This window comes from Bos javanicus, chromosome 26 (genome assembly GCF_032452875.1).
Source record: "Bos javanicus breed banteng chromosome 26, ARS-OSU_banteng_1.0, whole genome shotgun sequence".
NCBI lineage: Eukaryota > Metazoa > Chordata > Mammalia > Artiodactyla > Bovidae > Bos > Bos javanicus.
This window is the reverse complement of record NC_083893.1, coordinates 46,263,423-46,287,333: the sequence shown is the minus strand read 5'-3', so window position 1 is coordinate 46,287,333 and position 23,911 is coordinate 46,263,423. Positions and strand designations below refer to the sequence as shown.

At 49.9% G+C, this 23,911-nt stretch overlaps 1 protein-coding gene across 2 annotated transcripts in view; it reads right to left on the bottom strand.

Annotated features, from left to right (window-relative positions):
* Nucleotides 1-23,911, bottom strand: part of DOCK1 (dedicator of cytokinesis 1) — a 560,513-nt gene that overhangs the window by 27,620 nt on the left and 508,982 nt on the right. For both annotated transcript variants that reach the window (XM_061403980.1, XM_061403979.1), the window contains exons 39-46: nt 20,894-20,983; nt 19,797-19,901; nt 13,505-13,646; nt 13,323-13,401; nt 11,694-11,778; nt 8,100-8,186; nt 5,217-5,393; nt 4,169-4,252 (exon numbers count right to left, since the gene is read on the bottom strand). In XM_061403980.1, coding sequence (XP_061259964.1) covers nt 4,169-4,252; nt 5,217-5,393; nt 8,100-8,186; nt 11,694-11,778; nt 13,323-13,401; nt 13,505-13,646; nt 19,797-19,901; nt 20,894-20,983 — 849 coding nt within the window. The remainder of the gene's footprint in view (nt 1-4,168; nt 4,253-5,216; nt 5,394-8,099; nt 8,187-11,693; nt 11,779-13,322; nt 13,402-13,504; nt 13,647-19,796; nt 19,902-20,893; nt 20,984-23,911) is intronic.

The window sequence follows — 23,911 nt, the reverse complement described above, 5'->3', positions numbered from 1 at the left end:
GATCAGTGAGCACCCCCCCTGGGTTGACACCCCTCAGCCTCCTCTCGGGCTGCGCAGGCACAAAGCGTGTTCGGCTGACAGCTGGGTCTACATCCAAGGTAAACTCCGGGCATCCCTTTCTGGCCGTGATCACCAGGAGGACAGTGTACAGCTAGGACTTCAAATGAGATGGGACCTTTTACTTCCCCACGCATATTACTCTCGCAGGTGGCAGCCTCCAGGGGCTGGCTGCAGTTTGTTTAGATTCAGCAGGAAAAGATGCTCACAGAAATCTTCTAGATTCCTGGGGGTCGGCAATGGCAGGCTGGGGATAACCTGTTGTGGGACGGGAAACGTGTCTTGTCTATCCTGGAATGAAGGCAGGGATACGGGTGTGGTTTCAAGGTGACAGCCCGGCCACTCTAGACACTGAAAGCATTTTGCTCTACAATGGAGCTTTCTCAAATGTGCAAAATGAAGTCTAGTCACTTCTGTAATTTTTTGTTGGTGGTCTGACAAAACTCTTAATTGGCCAGATGCTTGACATCAAAGAAGCTACTTGCTGGACTAAAGTGAAGACCTTTTGGTTCAGGTCTTGGGACTGAATGAAGGGCAATTTGGCAGGTGAAACTGATCCTTTCAACTGGTCCCTGACATTGGTCAGTTATAGCTTTCTACAAGAAGGGTGGGATGGGGCCCTTGTTCTATGTCCGCTTGGGGCTGAACTGAAGCTATGAATAAAAAGATGCTCTGTGCAAACACTCCAACATACAAAGTGCTTAGCACACGAACGGAAGCCATGGACTGAGGCCTGGAATGGTCTTTGGATTTCAGCAGGCTGAGCATCAAAATCTCTCAGGCAGATTCCTGAACCATAGTCCTGATCTGGTCTAGAGCAGGTCTCAGGAATCAGAACATCTAAAGAGTTTCCCAGAGCCCAGAGGGGGAGGAGGTCATCCCCAGAAGCCACATGTGTCCTCAGGTGCATGCTCAGTCGTGTCTGAATCTGTGTGACCCCACAGACTAGCCCACCAGGCTCCTTGGTCCAAAGCATTTCCCAGGCAAGACTACTGGAGCCATTTCCTTCTCCAGGAGATCTTCCCCACCCAGGGATGGAACCTGTGTCTTTTGCTTTGGCTGGCAGATTCTTTACCACCCAGCCACCTGGGAAGCCCAGCAAAGTCACATGTTGAGTTCAAGGTGAGCACGTGGCTGGCTCTCAGAATAGCGGTGCTGTATGTGAAATCTGCTCCCGTGTGTCTCCTCCACGGGTTCACGGCCTGCTGGTCGCACAGAGCACTCAGAAGCAGCGTGAAGCGCTCCAGGAGCACTGCCCCCGGTGACCTCAGTCAGGCCTGTCATCAGCTGGGGATGGTGAGAGGGTCTAGGCTTTCATTTCTGTGCATTTCAGAAGACACATATGCGGGCACCTCAGCGGGCTCGTCTGAGCCTACACGGATTCATCCTCAGACCCACAGCAGGGAGGCTCTGTGAGACAGCTGTGTCTGCGGAAAGAGGGAGCTGTGCCTTTGAAGAAGGGACTGGCGCTTGTGGCTGCAAACCTGGAAGAGCCCCATGCACGAAACCGGCCCCTGACGGACCCCAACTCCCACCCGCAAGGGGCTGAACACCCCCTGCTTCAGCAGAGGCAACAACAGAGCCGGGAGCTGCCTGGGACTTAATAACCAGCCTTTGCAAGTGATTTTAGGGACCAAGATGTTCTGATTGCACATCAGGGATGGACACTGCCCAGGAATCCTTGGGATTCCCAGGAGGAAAACCTCACTTTGCCCTGATGGAGCTTCAGGGAAGAAAAACAAATCAAACAAATTAACAAACAAAACCAAAAGAAAGCATCCCAGTAACCCCAAACTTCTTTCTGTTACTGACCATATGACTCAATTACTGATATTAAAATATGGATTTTCAAAACATCGGCAAATGAAAGCAAGATCACAGGTAATGTTTTGAATATGTATTTTTCATCACTCTTTGATTTAATGAAGTGGCTAGAAAACAGATTTTTTTTTCAACTTTCCTGTGAACTGCTTTAAAATTCATCCTTTAATATAGTTATTAAGGGTGATGACATAGTGCTGACATAAAGTTCTCTCTGGGGAACAAATTACTTTCCACTGTAGGGCCTGAAACTCTTAAAATCCAATTTGCTGTAAAAGCTTACAGGGAAAAAAAAATCAATATAACTTTTTGCAGGCCAAACTAGGTTTTGTGTAGCAATGGTTTTACAGCCTTCAGTAGAGTTTTGAATTTTGTACCTTTTGGTTCCCACAACATCTAAAATGGAATCATTCAGACCTGTAAATCCTCTCCCTCTTTTTCTAAGTTAGAGACAGAGACTGCCTACACAAAGCTTATATCCTGCGCAAAGAAACCATTCTGTAAAAAGTTCCCTTAAATTCAGCTCCCAAGGTGTCTTACCAGAGAAGAATTCCAAGGCCAAATTGATATCAAATGCCTAAGTCACACCCATTAGGATGGTTGTTATAAAACAAAGAAAAAGAAAACCAGAAAATAAATGTTGACGAGGATGTGGGGAAATTGGAACCATGGTGCCTGCCTGGCAGGGGGAATAAAAAGCAGCGCAGCTGCTGTGGAGAACAATGCAGTGCTTCCTCAGAAAGTTAAAGACAGACGTATCACACGATCCAGCTGTCCCCCTGCTGGACACATACCCAAAGGAAGCGAAAGCAGGAAGCAGCAGTTTTTTGTAAACCTGTGTTCATAAAAACATTGTTCACAACAGCAAAAGACGGAAGCAACCCAGGCAGCCATCAGTGAACGAACAGATAAGCAACATGTGGTCCATACAGACAGCGGAACATTATTCAGCCTTAAAAAGGAACGAGATTCTGACACATGACTATGGATGAACCTGGGAGACCAATCCCAACTGGAATGAGAGTCACAAAAGGACAAACAACACATGAGTCTACTTATATGAGGTCCCTAGAATAATGCAAATAAGAGATGAGGGTTTGATCCCTGGTTGGGAAGATCCCCTGGAGGAAGAAATGGCAACCCACTCCAGTATTCTTGCCTGGAGAATCCCATGGACAGAGGAGCCTGGAGGGCTACAGTCCACGGGGTTGCAAAGTCAGACACGACTGGAGTGACTTAGCAGGCACGCACAGAATAATCAAATGCATAGAGACAGAAAGCAGGGTGGTGGTTTCCAGGGGTGGGGAGCGTGGAGAATTATTGTTTATTGGGTGTTGCGTAGGTCTGCAAGATGAGACAGTTCTGCAGATGATGGTGGTAATGGCTGTACAATGATGTGAGTGGACTTGTGACACTGGACTGTACACTTAGAAATGACTAAGGTGGTCACCTGTATGTCACACACATTTTATCACAAAATACACACCCATATATTACATAGATATGAAAGAAGTACTTGTAACTTGGCTTGAAACCGAAACCCAGGCCCGCTCTGCCCTAACAGGTCCCGTAACCCACGGGCTGATGGTGGACAAGCCAGGACAGTGAGGCTCCAGGGAGGCCAGGAGCTGGTACTCACAGAGCACTCATCAGAAGGAAGAGCTGGGACTCCCAGGCTGTGGAGGGATGCCGCCCAGGCACAGGGTGACCCTGGTCTCTGCCCCCCTCAGCTCTCTGCCCTCAGGCTGGCATGCTGGGCACAGATCAGCAGTGTCCTCCCTGCCTCCCACAGGAGAAAAGGAAGCCTAAAGAAGCCAGATGATGCTGGGCAAGATTGAAGATGGGAGGAGAAGGGGACGACAGAGGGTGAGATGGTGGGATGGCATCACCGACTTCAATGGACATGGGTTTGAGTAAGCTCTGGGAATTGGTGATGGACAGGGAGGCCTGGCATGCTGCAGTCCATGGGGTTGCAAAGAATCAGACATGACTGAGCAACAGAACTGAATTGAACTGAAAGGAGTCAGCTGCCCGAAGTCCAGAGCACACACCGACCGAGGGGAGGAAACAGACCCAGCTCATTTGCAAGAGTGAACGTTCTAGGTGTTCATACTCATGACAATGGCCAGGAGTCCAGTTAATCGAAGCAGCGGTGGGTGGGTTTATCCAGTACAAACACGGCTGTGTGCACTCTGTGGCGGCTGGCAGGTATGCTAAGGAGGCCCAAAGGGATCTGGTCCCAGGCTCAGCTTTCCCCACCCCGACCCTGCAGCTGCTGAGAGACGTTTACCTGCCAAGCAATCAGGTCCTTGAGCTTCTCGATCTTTTCGTGGGCCTCGGGGTGCTCCTGCAGGTACCGCTCGGTGAAGAAGGCCTGGTGGGGACAGAGAGAGTCGCTGAGCCCACCAACATGCCCCGCCCACAGGCAGTTTGGCACATCTGGAGATCCCCAGGCCCAGGGAGAGAGCCGTGGGGAACGCAGACCCACAGCCCTGCCATCACCAGGCTCACATCCCCCCAGGGTGGGGCCCTCTCTACCAAAACATTCGGGAAGGTCAGTACAACAAAAGGACTCTGTTCATTCACTGCGGAGGCCCCGTCCACAGAGCCCAGCGAAGCTGCTGCTGACCCCCGCAGCCTCCTTGCTCAGGTCATGGGCAGCATTCCCCAGGTGCGACCATCAGCCAGGCCTGCTCTGCACCTGGGGACGGCTGGGACGCAGCACCACCTCTCTGTCCCTTCACGGCCCACCTTCGGGCAGCGCCCTTCCTGCCTCAGTTTCCCCTTTGTCTAGACCGGGGGGGCTAGCAAACTCTCCCTGTGAAGAGCCTCAACTTTGCTGCCATTGTATCGGGAAGACAGCCTCGGACACTGAGAAGTGGATGGCCACAGCCACGCTGCAAACTCCATGTACAAAATCAGGCGGACCCCTGTGCCTAGACCACCAGCCCATGACCTTCAACTTCGGCTCCATCTTACTGAGATATTTTTCCAGGGAGATCAGCTGGCTGTCCCCACCGCACCAGTCTCCCAGCTATTCTAAATATTCTAATGCCGTTGTCTTCCACTATAACTGTATATTGTGGTCTTTAATAACCCCAGGTCTCTGGACAGTCAGGAGGGTCACTCTCCATCAGCACAGCATGGTAGGGGAGTGGGGACAATGTCCAGGCCAGCCATGGCCGGGATGGCAGCGGGCAGAGGCTGCCCCCCGGGAGTGGGCCGTATTCGGCCCACTTCAGCGAGCCTGGGAAGGTCTCCGGGCTTGGAGGCGGGGTTTGGAGCTAGCCCGTTCCCCGGGGGCGGGGCTGCAGAGAGGAAGCCGGCGTGTCACGTGCCTTCTCGTAATTGGCAAAACCTCCCATGACGGCCGGGTCCACGATGCCGTTTAGGAGCATGGAGAGCGGGTTGATGGGGAGGCTGGGGTCGTCTAGGTGCTGCTGGACCATGCTGTTGATCTTGTCGTTGGTCAGCTGCATGGTCTCGATGGCGTTCTCCAGGGGGCTGATCTCCACCTGCGGAAGCGGGAGGACGAGGATGACTTGGGCTGGTGGCCACGCCCCGCCCTGCCCTGTGGGGGCCCTTGCCATGCCCCCCGCTCCTCGCCAGAGGACAGGCATCCAGACTGTGGCTCGGGCTTCCTTCCAGTGGACCTTCGGGGCAAGGTCTCTCATGACCCAACAAGAGGAGCCAGGCGTATGAATGTCTTTACATGTTTCCACTGACCCAGTCCCCACATACAAAGTTCAAAGGCACGATGCAAGGCCGCCTTGTCCCGGGGTGCGTGTGTGTGCACATGCTCAACTGTATACATGTGTGTGCATGCATGCGTGTGTGTACATGTATGGTCATCCCAGGAAAACACAGCCCTGAGTGCTGCTTGAATACAGCTGCTTCACAGAAGAGGGCTTTTAGCCATGGTCTTGTCTGCTGCTTGTTTTAAGGAATCTGGGACAATCTGTCCTGTCCCAGAGGCAGGAGGTCTGGGCGCTTTGTAAGCCCCCCGGACCTGTTTGGCCCGCGAAGTTGGGGGAGGAGTAGAGAGGTCCCGCCACGGTCTCCACCTGCAATCACGTGCCCTCCAGGGAATAAAAGAGCGCCCCCAGAGCCAGGGGCACGGCTTCCGTTGGACCTCACAGGCCTCTCTTGCAAACCTGACGCCAGTCAGCAGGACCTTCAGGGCGGGAGGCAGGGCGGTCCACCTCAGGCCCACCTCTGCCCACACTGCCAAGGCCCTTCTTTCACTGGGGACCCCGCAGGGCTCCATGATGCTCAGCCCCGCCCTCCTCTCTGGCTCAGCTCTAACCGCCAGGAGAACGTGACTGGGTTTAAAACAATAACACCACCTTCAAGCTGGGTCTCCCTCCAACGGACCCAAGGCTGGGCCCCTGAGCCACGTCTAGGGGTGACCTCAATGTAAGATAACCTGGTCCTTGCCCTCCCCAAGGCTAGTGTGCTGGGTCCCCCTACCTGTGCCAGGGACCCGAGGGTGTCTTTAGCAAATGGCAAAGCAGAGCAGCCTGTTTTCTTTTTGCTCCAGCCCCTGGGGGCCGTCTGAGAGGCAGAGGGAGGGATGGAGGTGCAGAGACGCTCAGGGAACAGTTCTGCTCGTGGCCAGATCCCGGAACGACACCCTCAGCTGCTGGGTAGGAAGCCCTGCTTGTCAAGGAGCCTGCCCGCGACCCGATGGAGGGGCAGTGACATTCAGAGAGGAGGCCGACCCTGTGCCGGCCGGTGAGGGTACCCTGGTCCCACGCGCACCCCAGACAACATGTATCCCAGGACTGGTGTCATAGCCCAGCACCTGGCTCAGTCACACCCTGGAACACACCCTCCTGTGCACGTAACTCAGCCCCATGGACTCTCCAGGGCAGAATTCCCTCCTGACTGGCTAATGACTCCCTGTTGCGGACCCTGCTGGCCTCAACAAAGAACGGTGTCCTAGATTCATCAAAACAAGAGGGTCAGCTGCTGCCCACACCATATCCCATGCTGGTCTGTCCTGGGAGGCAGACACTTGGCAAGAGGGACCTGTGGTATTGACAGCGGGATTATTTCAGTCATGCCATTCGAGGATTATTCAGCTTCCAGCCCTCTTAGTTCACTAAAAAAAGGGCCAGTACAGCCCACGGCAGAACCACATCCTTACAGAAAATCAGGGATTGCCCCTCTCCACCTCGAGCTGTTAAGCGCCTTCCTTGCACACCCTGGCTGGCTCACGGAATCCCCGATTACAAACGGCTTACGGGCAGAGGCTCATTAGGAAGATAGGATTGTGCTTGTTTATGGAAGGGCCTCCTGGTCCATCTCCCACCCACGTACATCACCAGCTCCAAACGGTGCCAGCGAAGGCTTGCATTTCTGCCACCTGCCACGCGTCTCCTGAGCCTTTCCAGCTCAGGGCCCGAGCCAGAGGCCCAGAACTCAGCTGGTGAGGACAAAGGTCAAGAGTGGAGACAAGGCTGGGAAGAGAGGGTGCGGCCATAACGTCTTAGGGTGAATCAGGAGCATCCAAGGGGCCTCGTGGTAAACTGAATGGTGAGAACCACCCCTCTGGGTAAGATCCTGCCAGGTAAACACCCAAGGCATTGAGACACAGGACAAAGCGTACATATTCAAATCAGATCTTTTTATACCAGCAGTTGTCAGTACGCTGCTGCTGCGATAGTCAACAAGAATCTTTGGCCCAAAACTGGTTCCTGTCATTACAACTGTCCAATAGTAAGGTTTAGCTGATGAGATGTGAGTGATTCTTTCTTTAAAAAGTGTGGGCGGTGGGGGGGGGGTGGTATATTCTCAAACTATTTTTATTTGAAACGAGCAAGTACTATTAATCAAGTTGTCTGTCATGTAAATGACAATAAGACCATCAGGAAGAAAGATCTTAAAAAGGGTATATGAATTGCAATTTGTCTTAAACTTTTCACTTTGTTCGCAGAAAAGAACTGTCAAAACAGCACAGTGAGGGCTGTGTTTAAATATTTTGTAAGAAGGGATGAAATCTTAATTCTTTGGTTTTCTTCTACATTAGAGGTGGCTGTGATTACAGCATGTCCACTGTGGTATTTGTGGGCAGAGATAGAGATTCTGGGTTGTTAAGCCTGACATGGGGTCTGCAGGGTGTGTGCTGGCCACGGTGACCAGGTGACATGCCCCAGGAAGAGGCTGTGTCAGGCCATAGCAGAGGGGTGACGGGCAGTCCTTCTGCAGGGTGTGCTTACCATGAAAACAGACTTGACCTCAAACCACCTCAGGATGCCAGGCAGTTTATATGCAGTGGTGTAAATGGTCCTCTCGATCCACATATTCTGCAAAGGGAACACAGACCCAAGGCGGTTAGAAGAAGGATGTTGTAGGTGGCCGACAGCTTCTGCCCTCAGGGGGGTCTGCTAGGCTCTGGGAGGCAAGGTCACCAGCCACCCAGGGGACACCTCACGCTCTGCTGAAGCCAGACCATCACACACGACACGTGGTCCCCTGTTCCTTGGCCAATGGTGCCCACTTCCCTGGTATTTGGAAAAGAAAAGTATAACAGACGAGTCAGGAAGAATTATCTGCATCCAAACAGGGGAGGTTCCCTCTGAGTGAGCAGATTTTTGGAAAGGCTCTGATGAGTTTAACGTTAGCCTTTCTTAGTGTTCATAAGAAACCTGAGGATGCAAATTCACTGAGGAAGATGGGGCTTCGTAAAAGTGACCTCTCATATTCTAATAAACTCAGTCAGCATTTTAATGATTGTTTTTTTGTATAACATATATTTACATCAGAAAATAAAGATATGGAAATAGAAGGCAGAAAAATCACCCAGTACCCAAAGATGATGGAGAAGGAAATGGCAACCCACTCCAGTATTCCTGCCTGGGGAATCCCATGGCAGAGGAGCCTGGCATGTACAGTCCACGGGGTTGCAACAGTTGGACACAACTTAGCGACCAAACCACCACCATCACCGACCACCCAGAGATGACAACCTATCTATTATTAGGTTTTATTTTTACTTTTACTATCTGTTGTTAAGGGTACTTATTAAGCATTCATAAGTGTGTATATGTGTATTTTCAGTGAAAATACCATTTAATAATCTGCATTCTTCCTAAAGAAGTTTCCTAAGTAACACAGTAGTAAAGACTCTGCCTGCCAATGCAGGAGACGCAGGTTTGGTGCCTGGGTCAGAAAGATCCCCTGGAGTAGGAAGTGACAGCCCTTTCCAGCATTCTTGCCAGGAAAATCCCATGGACAGAGGAGCCTGGAGGGTTACAGTCCGCGGGATCACAAAGATTCAGCTACAACGGGGCACACACACACAAGCTTGCACACACTTCCTGAAATGGTACATCTCAGATTGAGGGAAACTGTATATAAGCTGATACACATAACTCCACCTCTGTCCCGTGGCTGCCCTGAACTCCAGTGCAGAGTGAACAGTGGCCCTTCCATCCCGGCCCCTGCGGCAGGATGTCGAGCTGGTGGCGGCCTTTGCTGGCAAAACCTCCGAGTGATAGAGAATCACTGAGTCTGTCCGTAGTGGCCCAGATACACAGAGATGGCATAATGGAACGGCAGCATTTCCAGAAAACTGGGCTAGAGCTTGGAAAGCATTCTCCCCAGACCTCAGACTGCAGAGGAGGGGAAGGGGTAGGCCCTGGCGTGGGGCCCAGGGACACAGGCTCCTGCTGCCCCCAGGGGCTGGCGGTCAGGCGCTGGTCTGGAGACAGCATTCTGCACGTTCGGAGCTGCCTGCAGCCACAGCCCACTATTCTCCTCCCCAGCGCTTCAAGCCAGCACCCTCCTAGGGGCCTTCAGGCTCCACACTGACTCCTCTCAGCCTTTGGCCTCCTCTTCTCTGGCCCTGGGTTCCAGAAAGTCACCCCCTGGCCAGGTTTGGAGGTGCTGAGCTGCTCTGAGTTCCCCGGCTGGCCTGGCGGGGCAGTACATAGACTCCCCACCTCGGGCCCCAGCCTGGCTTCCTGTGGCCACCAAACCCGCATGCTTATCTGGAAGCCAGGAGCTTTGTCAGGCCCATGAAGGACTAAACCCCGTGGCTTCTGAAAGCCTCATCTGCGTGTGAGAGGACCTAATGGGGCCATTACGGGATTTCAGGGCCATTTAGAAAAAGCCCGGCTCTGAGGCTTAGCGCAGCTCCAGTGTCAGGAGCCGTGGTTATTCTTAGCTCTGCCCCAACGGCTGCAGGCTCGTCGGCAATTTGCCTGACCTCCTTGTGTCTCTTCCTTCACAGTATGAAAAACCTACATGGCTGTGAGATGTGAGAGGCGTGAGGGAAATTCAAGGAGGGCCCGTACTTTCTGCCTGGAGGATGCTACATCACGGATGGAGTTACTGCCGAGATGATCAGAGCAGAGATGTCCATAGAGCCCGGCCCTGGCCTGGGGGAATGGGAGTGGACCCGTCCCTCTCCCCATCACAGACGATGCCACAGTGAAACCCATAACCAAACAGGAGCAGGAAGCCACAGCAACCAAGAAAGAGGGGACGGACTGGGTTTGAAACCACCAGTGTTGACACAAGGGCTGCCTTAGAATTTCCCGATTCCGAGCTCCTGGTTGACACACAGAGGAAGCTGGGCTGGGGAAGGAAAGGGCCTTTCAGGGGCTGTGGCTGGAGGCCCACAAGTGTGGCCCTGAGGACGGAGAGATCACAGGAAACAGGGAACGTGGTGGAAGCTTTGCTGACTGCGCTCTGAGCCTCCCTTTGAGTCAGCAGATGCTAGTTCGTCTTTGCCCTCCTGCACCCCCAGATACCTGCAGGCAAGGTGCCTGCCAGGGGCCCTCAAAGCTAATGCTGCCTTGAAATGTGGGCCAATCTAGGGATTTCCAGAGGACGTTTTCAGGGCAGGAGGAGAGAGAAATAATAACATTTAAAACAAACAAACAATGTGTGATTTCATGCCTTTTCAAACTGGAATCCATTAAACTGGTTATGCATATATTTTATTTGTATTTATTTTTTAGTTATTTATTTATTTTTTAGGCTGCACTGTGCAGCATGCAGGATCTTAGTCCCCCGATCAGGGATGGAACCTCATGTCTCCTGCATTGGGGGTCTGGAGTTTTAACCACTGGACTTCCAGGGAAGTCCCTGTGCCTATATTTTTTTTTTAAAGGCTGCAGTAACCTGTGTTAATATTTTCAGGTCTCTAATGCAGTGTTTTTAATAAGGCACAGACGTTTAGCAACGTGTGGAAACATGTGTGATTGACTGTCACATCTGGGAGATTGTACCTGGCATCCCGTGGGTGGAAGCTGAGGATGCAGTTAAACATCCCTCGAGGCTCAGGACGGCCTGCCCCGTGAGAACCACCAGGGCCTTTGCTCAGCTGCCCGGGAACACCCTGCTCCGGCATGTGGTGCCGGAGTGCAGTTCAGGCTGGGCACTGCAGACTGAGTACAACCCTCCTCCAGGCTGTGTGCCCGAACAGCAGAAAGCCACGTCAGCACACGGTGCCTCCGTGAACTTCTTTATAACAGAGACACCAGCACCTGCTCCAGGACTCACAGCCCAGAGGGAGGCTCAGGTACATGCGGCAGGGAGGCGAGTGTGCTCTGAGCACAGGAAGACTCTCAAAGTGCCAGTCACTTTCTAACAGCATCACAGGGACCTTGGTGACAGCGTCTGTGTAATGGTCATCATTGCACTGAATTTGGAGGGGTCGTATGTCAGGATCTCTGTGCATAACACACACGGGCATCAAACCCTGCACTGTGGGATCTCTGAGGATACGCTCTTTTTTTTTGACAGGCAGTTTTGTGAATGGTGGCATGAGGTTGGGGGGAGGGAGGCCATTTTTGCTTTTTTACCGCAAATTCGTTGTCTGGATTCTTCTCTCCCTTGCGGATTGGGCGAGAATATTCAAATCGCTGGACCTCGTTGACTCTGTAGAAACTGTGCAGAGACAGGGAAATCATTAGCTATTTCACCGGAGAAGCAGCCGATTTGCTTTTAGCCCTGGGATCTGGTCTCCCTACACGTCACTGCATCCCTTAAACACCTCCAACCTTGACCTAGAGCAGTAGCTGGGCTGTTGCTCCCCACCAGCCTCACAGAAGAGACGTTGGCAGGTGGAAAAATTACCTTGGGTTCTTTGCCTTCTCTCTGTCCCTGCCAATGCTCAGGGGAGAAGAGATGCTGAGTAAGAGTGAAACGGGCAAAAACCGAGGAAAGGTGAGGCAAAGGAGAGAGGAAAAAAAAAAAAAACTTTGTTCTTCATTCTTGTGTTTGTTATTTCAAAGTTTTAATTCATGTGTCAATAATCAATGTATTAAACAATTTACTAAGTTTATTAAACTTCTAAGAATGCATCTTGATTATGTTTTAAAGGTTTTGTCTATTTTAACTGCAGGTCTAGGAAGGCAGATTCTGCAACCACCAGGGGTGGCAGACACGGGTGGACAGCTTGCCTTTCTCCCGTGGGGAGGAGGTGGGTTTCGCACACACCCCAGAGGCAGGCTGGGAGGCTTACTCATTCTCCTGCTCTGAAACACAGGTAGGCATTCCACACCAAAGGGAAATACAGGAGCGTGTCCACGGTTCACTATTACTTAATGCCTCTCTCTGAGAAAAACATGTTGCAAAACTTAAAAATCTAAGCCTCATGAAAGCGATCATTCCTCAATAAGTCGAGTCCTGGCTTATTATTTCCCATGTTTGCTGAAGAAAGGTTAAAGACATCGTAGTGAATTTTGCAGAAGAACCCAACCCGCCAAACTGCAGGATGTAAAACAGCATATCCTGTGCATTATGCGGCCATCAAAGAAGTCACTTTTTTTCAGCAGAACAAGGATGAAGTAGAAAAAGAAACTCTTCACATCAAAGAGACGTCTAGGGTATGTGTTTCTACACTGCTGCTAAGTTAGGAGCAGTTCAATGCAGACACATACAGTCTCACTCAGATTCGGACACCTGGCCTGTGAGTTTGAAAACCCACCTCTGAGTCCCATGTTATGGAATCACCCTGCGGTAGAGAAGAAGGGTCTCTTCACCCGGCACCTGATTCTCCATCAGGAGCATATGTCTGAATCCCTTTGCCTGCCTTCTGGGATCCAAACACTCAGGCTACCATGCAGGCACACAGACTCAGATCTCAGGCTGTGGGGTGGGGCCTGTGCCCTGGAGAAAAAGTCTAAGGGGGTCTCTCACCTGGTGGGTCAAAAGGAGACTGGATTACCCCCTCCTTCCCCTGACTTTCCTTGTCTCAGTCCCAGGTAAGGGACGGCTTCCCACCCTCCCAGCCACACTTGTTAACAACATGTCCCTTCCCTACTTTGATGCTGAAGAAAATTAGCTTCCCCTGCTTTTCAAAGTAAACAGAGCATCTGAAAAGTTCATCAAAGGCTGACATGCATCCTTCTACAGGTGAAGTTATGAAGAAGAGATCTGTGTACGCCTCTTACCCCCCTCCTGTTGGGTCAGGGAAATAGGTTGATTACCTTACAATCTGCTCTGACACAGGCCTGTGAAATTTAGGAGGCAGATCAAGTTTGGGCTTTACTGTGAAGCACTGAATATCTGAAGGTCAAAGGTTAAGGTCATCAACCCCACATACACCCAACCATGTGAACCAACGGCTTGGCCATCATTTTCTATCCCACGTGGTTGCCTGAAAGGATACATTGGCCGGGAGAGTTTTTAATGTCGTCGCCTGGTGGAGACGTTGTCTTCATCTTCTCAGCGTTTGGAAACTGAGTCAGTAGACGAGCTTCAAAATCCTCTCGACGTTCATACTCTTTCCCTCGATAAATGAACACTTTCCCCTGCAAACAATGACAAGCATTAAACAACACCCCAGGGACTGGGCCAGGAAAAGTGCACACATAAATGCATTGGTCTTCAGAGTGGGCTGGACAGTGTTTTAAGTGTCACTAAATCGAAGAACAGCTTGTAATTGCAGTGGTCTTACTAATCAAGAACTCAGGAACAGAAGACAGGTAAGTTGATACTGTTGAAGAAGCACTAAACACGCATTACTGAAGTCTAGCTACACATTTCAGCCTTAACAGCAGTAATCAATTGACAAAGTCATGAAAAACCAAATGAGCGATTAGCGCCCAAATCCTAGAGGGCAGGAAATGACCAGACAGGTTAAGGGCACCAGGGCCAATGGAGAACGGTGTCCACGTCTTCTTCTTGCTTCCAGATGGTGATTGTTTTTGTTGTTGTTCAGTCACTCAGTTGTGTCCAACTCTTTGTGACCCCGTGGACTGCAGCGTGCCAGGCTTCTGGTCCTTCACCATCTCCCGGAGCTTGCTCAAACTCATGTCCACTGTGTTGATGATGTCATCCAACCATCTCACCCTCTGTCGCCCCCTTCTCCTCCTGCTTTCAATCTTTCCCAGCATCAGAATCTTTTCCAATGAGTTGGCTCTTGGCATCAGGTGCACAAAATATTGGCGCTTCAGCTTCAGCATCAGTCCTTCTAATGAATATTCAGGGCTGATTTCCTTTAGGATGGACTGGTTGGATCTGTTTGTAGTCCAAGGGACTCTTAAGAGTCTTCTCCAGCACCACAATTCGAAAGCATCGATTCTTTGGCACTCAACCTTCTTTATGGTCCAACCCGCACATCCGTACATGACTACTGGAAAAATCAGTTTTGACTATATGGACCTCTGTTGGCAAGGTGATATCCCTGCTTCTATAAGCAGTTTTCATTTTGCCAGAGAGAATTCAAGAGATCATGAAGTTAAGGTGGGGCCTTGGAGCCTGAGCATGACTTTCCAAGCTGACTCCTACAGGTCACTGCCAGGAGATGAGCAGAACCCAAGGGACAGGGGTCCAGACAAAGTAGAGAGGCCCACGGCTCCTGGTCCCTCTCCTGGTGCTGAGAGGCTCTCATACGAGCAGCTCTGAGGAGTTTCCCAGGTTTGGGGGCTCAAATGGCACCCAAGACCCTCTCGTGCCATCCCAAACGATAATGGACAAGGGGCGGCACCCTCTCCAGTCTGCTGACCGGAACCCGCCGTGCGAGAGCTCGTCTCAGTCTGACCCAGCAGCGGACCCGCCATGAACTGTGGACGTGCTTCTTCCCCAAGGTCGCTCAGCGAAGCTGGCTGGTCCTGAGCCCGTGGCACCCAGCACAGCACTGGAGCTGCACCTGGCCTTGCTCTGGGCTCTCTGCTGTTGTGAACAGTAAGGGGGTCACGGGTCGGTGTCACCCAGCTGGTTGGCAAGGTTCCTGCCTCCGCCCGGAGAGCCCGCAGCTGGGCCAAGTCTACTTCCTGTGTCATGACCTCAGGAAGTAAATGCCCTTCCTTGACTTAATAAAAGCCAAAGGAAAAAAAAAAGTCCAGCGTGTGGTGGCTGGACTCCCCTCACTGAATGTTTGGAGCTGTCTTATGGATAATATTCCATCAACAAAAGACAGAGCAGAGCATGTAGCGATCTCCTCCCAAAGACTTGAGTTTTGTCCCTCTCCAAGGCCACATCTGTCACCTCCGTAAATTCTGAAGAGTCCATCTAGGGGTTGTTTCGGGTGATCGGGAAGCCCTCTTCTCCGCTCAGGCTGCCTCGTTGAGACCTGTCTGATGACACGGTCACTCTGTAAGTATGTCGGTAAGGAAAGTTCTGGTTCCAAGAAAAAACAGGTCTCTATACCTTCATGGATTCAACAGGTCTCCATACCATCACAGATTCAACATGGGTATTCTGAGCAGTAACTGAGTCACAAAAAAAGGTGTTAACGGGTAGCGCGATGCCACAGCTCCAGAAGGCTCCTGAATCTCCCCCTCCCCACCCATCTTGCCCCATCTGAGGGTGGTCTCAACATCACCAACTGCAACAAGGAAGGGATCACGAGCAGAAGCCACAGGGCCCGAGGAGCCAGAGGCTGGGGGCTCTTGATTCTCCTCCCTGGACTTGGTTGTTGCTTCCATCAGGGATTGTTGGGCAAGAGGCTCCAGGCCGGCTGGTCAGGAGTTAGGGGCAGCCTTGTCGTCTGCCCTGACCCTGGATGGACGCCAGTGTAGAGGAGGGGAGGAAGGACAGGGTGGGGAGGGGAGGGAGGGGAGGAAGGGGTGAGGGGGCGGGGGATGAGGGGGAAGAGAAGACAGACAGACCAACAGTTGGATCCTGCAGACTCAGCTCAAAGTCAAAATAAAATCTGTCTAATAAATTAAAAAAAAAAAATAGAGCTCCTATGAGGCTCCATTTTTCCCCTTCCCTAGTCCAAAGTTATTCTGAGTCCTTTTAAATCACAAAAGAGGGAACAATTTAAAAATTGAATGCTTTTTTCCCACTTTGTGCTTAGGTATGTCTTAACGCACCCATTACAAGAGAAAAATGTTCTCTTTTCTCTAAAAAAATAATTTCAAGTAGAAACCAAAGTAATACGTAGTCTTAATTAGAAATATAAATACACAGCATGAGCATCTTTTAAGGCTATAAAAAGGCAAACATTTCAGAAATTCAGGATGATTTAATGTATAACAGGCTAGTACAAAACTAGCATGCATTTATTAGGCTTTACACTCGAAGGGAGACATAATAATAAAAGTGTATATAAAGGCTTTAATAGAAAAACACTAGTGAGTTATAGATGGAAACACTAATAACATTTTCTAGAAACATCAATTACTTTGCATTCTGAAGTGGTCCCTTCAAGCCTGAAAAGAGGAGGGGAGTGTAGGTATAGTCAAAGATATTTATTCCTTGTAAGAACCATAAATATTAATATAAATGCAAAAAGCTCCACATGTGATCAGTTCTGAAAGAAACACAAAGGGGAGGGCCAGTGAGTCAGTCCTCCGAGGCTGTGCCCCCAGCGCCACCTGAAGCAGACAAATATCCTGCCCCCTTTCTTGGAATTGCCAATGTCATTGTCAGATCGACCCCGGATAGGTAGCCTGTGAAGTATAATAAATATATTGCTATAGCCCCACAAAACCAGCCAGGTGTGGCGGGAAAGCCAGCTCAATATTAATCAAGCCCTTTAAGCTAGTTATTCCTGCTTTGCATTGTCCTTTCGACGGGCAGGTGACCCAGTGTGGTCCTTGGAGCGTGGGTCTCGTGTGCCCTCCCAGGAAATCCCTGGCGTCAGCTGGCTCGGGGACCGAGAGATGCTCAGCCCACAGGGTTGCCAGGACAGGACGCCGGGACAGAGCGTGGTGGCCTTAAATCCTAGCAGTGTCCACAGAGGGTAGCATACACCCCACGCCCAGCACCACCCAGCTCAGCGTGATGCAGGGCTTGTCTCTCCGTCCAGCTCAGCGTGATGCAGGGCTTGTCTCTCCCTCTCAATCTTTCTTAGACACACACACAGAGGTGTATGTACAGATTCACACACCTTAATTAAAGCCTTATTAATTAAATTAATTAAAGATTGTCTTTTAACTTAATGTCGAAATCTTCCTTAATTCAGGGCTATAACCAAACATCCTTTATTCATTCTTTGGAAGGGAGGACTTTCTCCAGAATCTGAGTTTCTGATCAACCACTCTCTTCGGTGTTCATGGCCAGAGCTGCATGACCAAGACTTCGGGGTCAAGGAGAGACTGAAAGGTAGTGACAGGGACAGTCCAGATGCCCCTGGCACCCAGTCAGGACCCTCTGTGTGTGGAACAACTGACAGGTCACCTCCTGGAGCAGGTCAGTTCTGCAAGGGTCACCTGCTGACATTTCTATAAAGAAAGACAGGTCTTCAGCAAGTAAGTCCCTTTTGCTGGTGGCAGTGTGAAGGGATGTCTTATACCCTCAGGGATGCCTGGGGGTTCGGAAACGCTGGGGCCAAAGAAACACACCTTTGAGGCTGGGAGAGTCTCCCAGCTGGATCTGCCTGCCCCAGACATCGGAGATCTGCCTGCCCCAGACATCTGGGAGACCTGCCTGCCCTAGACAGGTGTGCCCTGGGTACAGTGCCTGCTTCCCTAAAACCAGAAGGATCACGCATGGGCTCCAAGGAAAACAGAAAACCAGGTGCCATTAAAAAAAAAAAAAAAAGATCGAAGATTGTAAGAAATGACAGGCAGACATGGTCAATGGCATCCAAGAAAGAATTTTTGAGAAACTCTAAACAGTTATATTTGGAGAAGGCAATGGCACCCCACTCTATTACTCTTGCCTGGAAAATCCCATGGGCAGAGGAGCCTGGTAGGCTGCAGTCCATGGGGTCTCGAAGAGTCGGACATGACTGAGAAACTTCACTTTCACTTTTCACTTTCATGCATTGGAGAAGGAAATGGCAACCCACTCCAGTGTTCTTGCCTGGAGAATCCCAGGGACGGGAGAGCCTGGTAGGCTGCCGTCTATGGGATCGCAGAGTCGGACATGACTGAAGCGACTTAGCAGCAGCAGCAGCAAACAATTCTATTGGGCTATTTCTTCTTCTTTTTTTTCTATTTGAGACACTGTTTCCATCCCTGGGTTGCAAAGATCCCCTGGAGATGGAAATGGCAACTCTCTCCAGCATTTTGGCCTGTGGAATCCCATGGACAGAGGCGTCTGGTGGGGCGGGGGGTGCGGGTCTACCATCCATGGGGTCACAGAGAGTCATACACAACTCAGTGACTAAGCCACCACCACCAAACAACTGTATTAGCAGGCTAGGCAGCATTTATTTACAAGATTTCTGGCCTAAAGATTATTGGGTGATTTGACTGATGATCATACTGTTTCTTCAATCATGTCAAAGAGAACATGCTTGTCTCAGGGATGGAGGGTGAGTCCGAGTTTCCAGCACTGGAAATTCATGGCCAGTTTCTCATATACTTTAAAATATGCATGCTTGGAAATTCCCTGGCGATCCAAGGGTTAGGGCTCTGTACTCTCACTGCTAAGGACCCAGGTTCGATTCCTGGTTGAGGATCCAAGATCCCACAAGCCACACAGCTAAAACAAGAAACAAAACTACATACGTTCAGAGCAGCATTATTCATGTTAACCCAGACAAAGTCTGCCAAGGACGAATGGATAAACAAAATGTGGTACATTGACATGAGGGGATATTACTCTTCCACGACAAGGAATGAAGTTTTGATACACACTACCTTGTGGATCAGCCTTGAAAGGTCTGTAGAATCAAGTAAATTCTGAGACAGAAAGTAAGGTCTGGGGTGGGTGGGGAGAAGAGAAGGGGAAATTATTGTTTACTGGGATTGGAGTTCCAGTTTCGGAAGATGAAAATAATCTGGAGATGGGTGGTGGGAACGGTTGTACAACAGGGTAAATATATTTAATGCCACTGAACTGTACACTTAAAGACAGTGAAGATGGTAACTTCCATGCTATGCATTGCTGTTCTTGAGTTGCTCAGTCGTGTCTGACTCTTTGTGACCCCATGGACTACAGCCCATCAGGCTCCTTTGTCCATGGGATTCTCCAGACAAGAATACTGGAATGGGTTGTCATTTCCTCCTCCAGGGGATCTTCCTAACCCAGGGATCGAGTCCACGTCTCCTACACTGGCAGGTGGATTCCTGACCACTGACCACCAGGGAGGCCTATGTTATGCATTTCTTACAATAATTTTTAAAATATACATAAATCTCTGACGAAGAGTTCTCTTTAAGAAAAGAGAGATGGAATGCTTATATTCAATGAAAAAACATTATCAGCCCCTGTCTGGCAACCTGAGGCAAGTACAGAGGTATGAAAATAATACAGACTCGCTTCCCTGGTAGCTCATTCGGTAAAGAATCTGCCTGTGGTGCAGGAGACCCGGGTTCGATCCCCGGGTCAGGAAGATCCCCTGGAAGAGGAAATGACAAACCACTCCAGTATCCTTGCCTGGAAAATCCCATGGACAGAGGAGCCTGGTGGGCTGCAGTCGTGGGTTGCAAAGAGTTGGACACGACTGAGCGACTTCACTGAGAGACGCACTTGAGAGGCAAACCAAATCCTTCCTTGGAAAGAGGAGGCGCTGGCTGCCCAGGGAGCAATGGTAACCCAGTCCAGACAGAGCCCAGAGTTACCCGGAGGAAGGTGGGGAATCCTTGTCCGTAGTAACCGACGGCAAAGTAGTCAGGCTTGGGACGTATCACCTTGACGATGTTTTCATAAAACTGAGCCTGTTTTTTCTGAAAAGAAGAGAAGAAACGCATTTCAGGTTTGAATGGAGTATCTGAGAATTTGTGTGTCTGGATTCTTCCAGCTTTGCCAATTCTAGGGGGTGGGAGGGGGAGAAGGGGGGGGAGCACTGATGCAGGCGTGGAATTTAATCTCACCACGAAGCTATGACAGTACTTTTCATTCATCGCCCGGCATTCAGCAGGCGAATCTGACCAGAAAGCCAAATTCAGCAACCGGTTGTGATTTACAGGTGTTTTCATCACCAAAGAAGTGCCAGAGAGATGGCTTTTATCCTGATTCAATGTCTGGTCTTTAGTATTTTTAAAACATGGTATCGGTCAGATAATGGGATACATTAAAAAAGGATTTAAAAGGGGAGAGTTCTGTTCCACATTCATGGTACACATTAAAACATCATTAAGTCGATCTGCTGGATACAAAAATGATTCAGCAGAGAAAGCAGTAATTAGAAACTGGTAGGTTCTATGGAAGGACAAAGGGTTGGGCCACCCTCCATCAGTCCTTCATGGAGACGGGCTCAGAGTTGAAACCACTGGAGCCTCCTGGAGACCTCTGAGCATCCAGACCACTAGACACCTGGGCTCAGTGGTTTTCACACGCACATCCTTCAGAGGCATCTTCGAGTTTGATGACGAAAGCTCAGTGGGGAATGCTGCTGAGCCAGAATCAACCAGCAAAGAAATCAAAACTGTCCTCCTGGACAAATGAAGGAGAATCCCAATGTTAAAAGGAAAAGAGGGACTTTCCTGGCGGTCCAGTGGTGAGGACATGTCCATGCTTCCACTGCAGAGGGCATGAGTTCCAACCCTGGTCGGGGAACTAAGATCTCGCACGTCGCTCAGGGAGGCCAAAGAAATGAATATAAAATAAATGGCTGTTGCATTAAAAAAGAAGAAGAAGAAGAAGGGAAGGGAAAGCTTTGAGAAGAACAAGTTGAGATTGCTTATTTTTTTTCAAAGAGAAGGAAAGGAAGACCTACCAGCAATTCGCTGAGCTGTTCATAATCAAACATTTCGTTCTCATACTGTTCTGCCAGCTCCTTGCCCAGGGCGATGGCCTCCTCCCACATCTGTGAGGGAAGAGAGAAAACCAAGGGCAAGAGAAACGCAAACCTGAATCACGCGGTCAGAGAGGGAAACAGCAACAGCGCCGATCACGATGCAACAAGCTGGAAACACGCCTGCTTAACCTGAAGACGCTGGAAAAACACTGATCTTTTCTACAGGCTCGTGTCCTCTGCTTGGGCCTGGTTGACCAGACCAGTCAGCTACTGGCTCATCAATCACACTGGCTGCTGCCCCCGGTCAGAGCAGCCAGCCGGCCGGTCCTGCCCCTCTGCAGGCCGGCCTCTGAAGCCCATCTGTCAGGGCAGCCGTGGAGCCCAGCAGGGAAACCGCAGGGCGAGTTTGAGAGCAGTGTTTGTGCAGAAACCGAGGACCAGATTTTGGTACTTTCCCAAATCATCCCACTTAAAAGAGCTATGTGTCAGTGGTCAGAAGGACAAGGATCTATTTCAACTCTGATTTAAGGCTTGTAAGAATTTCAGGTTATATGGGCAGATACCATTCAAAAAAGTAAGATCATGGCATCCAGTCCCATCACTTCATGGCAAATAGATGGGGAAACAATGGAAACAATGAGAGATTTTATTTTGGGGGGCTCCAAAATCACTGCAGATGGTGACTGCAGCCATGAAATTAAAAGACACTTGCTCCTTGGAAGAAAAGCTATGACCAACCTAGACAGCATATTAAAAAGCAGAGACATTACTTTGCCAACAAAGGTCCATCTACTCAAAGATATGGTTTTTCTAGTAGTCAGGTATGGATATGAGAGTTGGACTATAAAGAAAGCTGAGCTCTAAAGAATTGATGCTTCTGAACTGTGGTGTTGGAAAAGACTCTTGAGAGTCCCTTGGACTGCAAGGAGATCCAGCCAGTCCATCCTAAAGGAAATCAGTCTTGAATATTCATTGGAAGGACTGATGTTGAAGCTGAAACTCCAATACTTTGGCCACCTGATGAGAAGAACTGACTCATTTGAAAAGACCCTGATGCTGGGAAAGATTGAAGGTGGGAGGAGAAGGGGACGACAGAGGATGAGATGGTTGGATGGCATCACCGACTGGATGGACACGAGTTTGAGTAAACTCCAGGAATTGGTGATGGACATGGAAGCCTGGCATGCTGCAGTCCCTGGGATCACAAAGAGTCGGACACGACTGAGCGACTGAACTGAACCGAACCTGCAAATGTAAAACCTGCCATCATTTTGAAAAGGAGAATTTTGAATGATAATAGTTTAAAAGTGGGTTTCCTAATCAGGTAACATTTATTAAAATGCTGATAAACTTTTGACACATGTAGACTAATTTATTGACACATGTGGTGAGCCTGAATTTCCCTTATTTGGGTGGGAGAAGGAAATAAAATACAGTGGTCTACTTGAGAATAGGAAAATTCGGAGGGACTGTCTCCTCCAGGAAGCCTTCCTGGATGCCACCCACCCTTCTCTGTACTATCACAAGGACCCAGGATTCCCCTCTTTCAAACCTTTGAGTATTAAAAATGACAACTACGGACTTAGAATTAGCAAAGCGTCAGACCACCTCACATACTGGGTCCCCAGACATGAACTGCCCGCTTCTCCACTGGAAGTATCCCCATAAGTTAGTAGCACCAATCATGAAGGCAAGTCATTTCCAGCTTACTCTTTGTCCAGCAAGATGCCACCTGCATCGTCTCATTAAAGTGTCGCGTCAGGTGGGTGTTATTATTACATCTGTTTTGCAGATAAGGAATCTGGGGGTTGGACAGGCAAGCTACCTGCCCAAGGGCAGAAAGTGGGGTAGACTCATCGTTTTCCAAAGTTCCTGCTCTCGATGACCATCTTAGTTGGAGCTGCTGTAACAAAATCCCACAAAACAGACACTATCCTCTCACAGTTCTGGAGGCTGGGAAGTTCAAGCTCAAGGTGCAGGCAGATTCGGGTCTTGGTGAGGGTTTTCCTGACTCTCAGACAGTCGCCTTCTCACTGCATGCTTGTATGGCCTTAAGCAAGATCTCCTTCCTCTCCTCAAAAGGGTACTAATCCCATCATGGGGGTCCCACCCTCATTATGACCCAATCTAAACATATCACATGGGTATATCATCACATGGGGCAGGAGGTCAGGGTTGTTCAACATATGACTTTTGCAGGAATGCAAGCATTCAGCCCGTAACAATGACCATCCGCCAGCCCTTCCAGCTGCCCTCCACCCCCTCCTCCTGGAATAGGTTTTCAAGGATGCTAAGCTAGTCCTTAACTCCAGGCTTTCACTCGGAACACAGGGAGCTGGTCCCACACCTGGCGTACCCTTGGCGCTGAATCCTCACCTGCCTGCCAGTCTTTGCCTTTTCTTGGCAGAACCACCCAGTCGAGGGCCTTACTTATTACTGAATCACCCAATAGACTTAAAATACTCTTTACACAGCTGCTGCTTAAAGACACCATCTGCTATTTTTGATGAGAAAAAAGCTATTTCGAAATTGTATTTTAATACTTTGAAAGACATCATAAAGATAAGCTCAAAGGAGAGAAAGATTTCAGAGATAGGACCAGCAGCTAGGAGAGAGAGAAAGTGGCTGAGATGCTCTTTGGAGGACCACATGCTTCTCTCCCCAGGAAGCCTCTCCTGGCTCCTCCATCCTGCCGAAGCTCTCACCCTCCGAATGTCTGCACCCTCTGAATGTCTCCAGCTGCTGCTCCAGCGAGCTCAGGTCCTTTGCCAGAGTCCCAGCCTCCATCTCTCAGAAGAGGGAGCTTCTCCACTTTTTATGTTTCTTTTAAGCTCCAGTGACCAATTCCTCCCTCAGTACATTTCCATTTCAAAGAAATCATTACCTCTAGTTGTAGTTCTCACTCAGTGGCGAATACACCACTCCCTTAGCTGCCTACAGTCTTAGGGCTTCTAATTCACTGCTTAATCTGTTTCTAGACAGAGGAGCGGCTTTAGA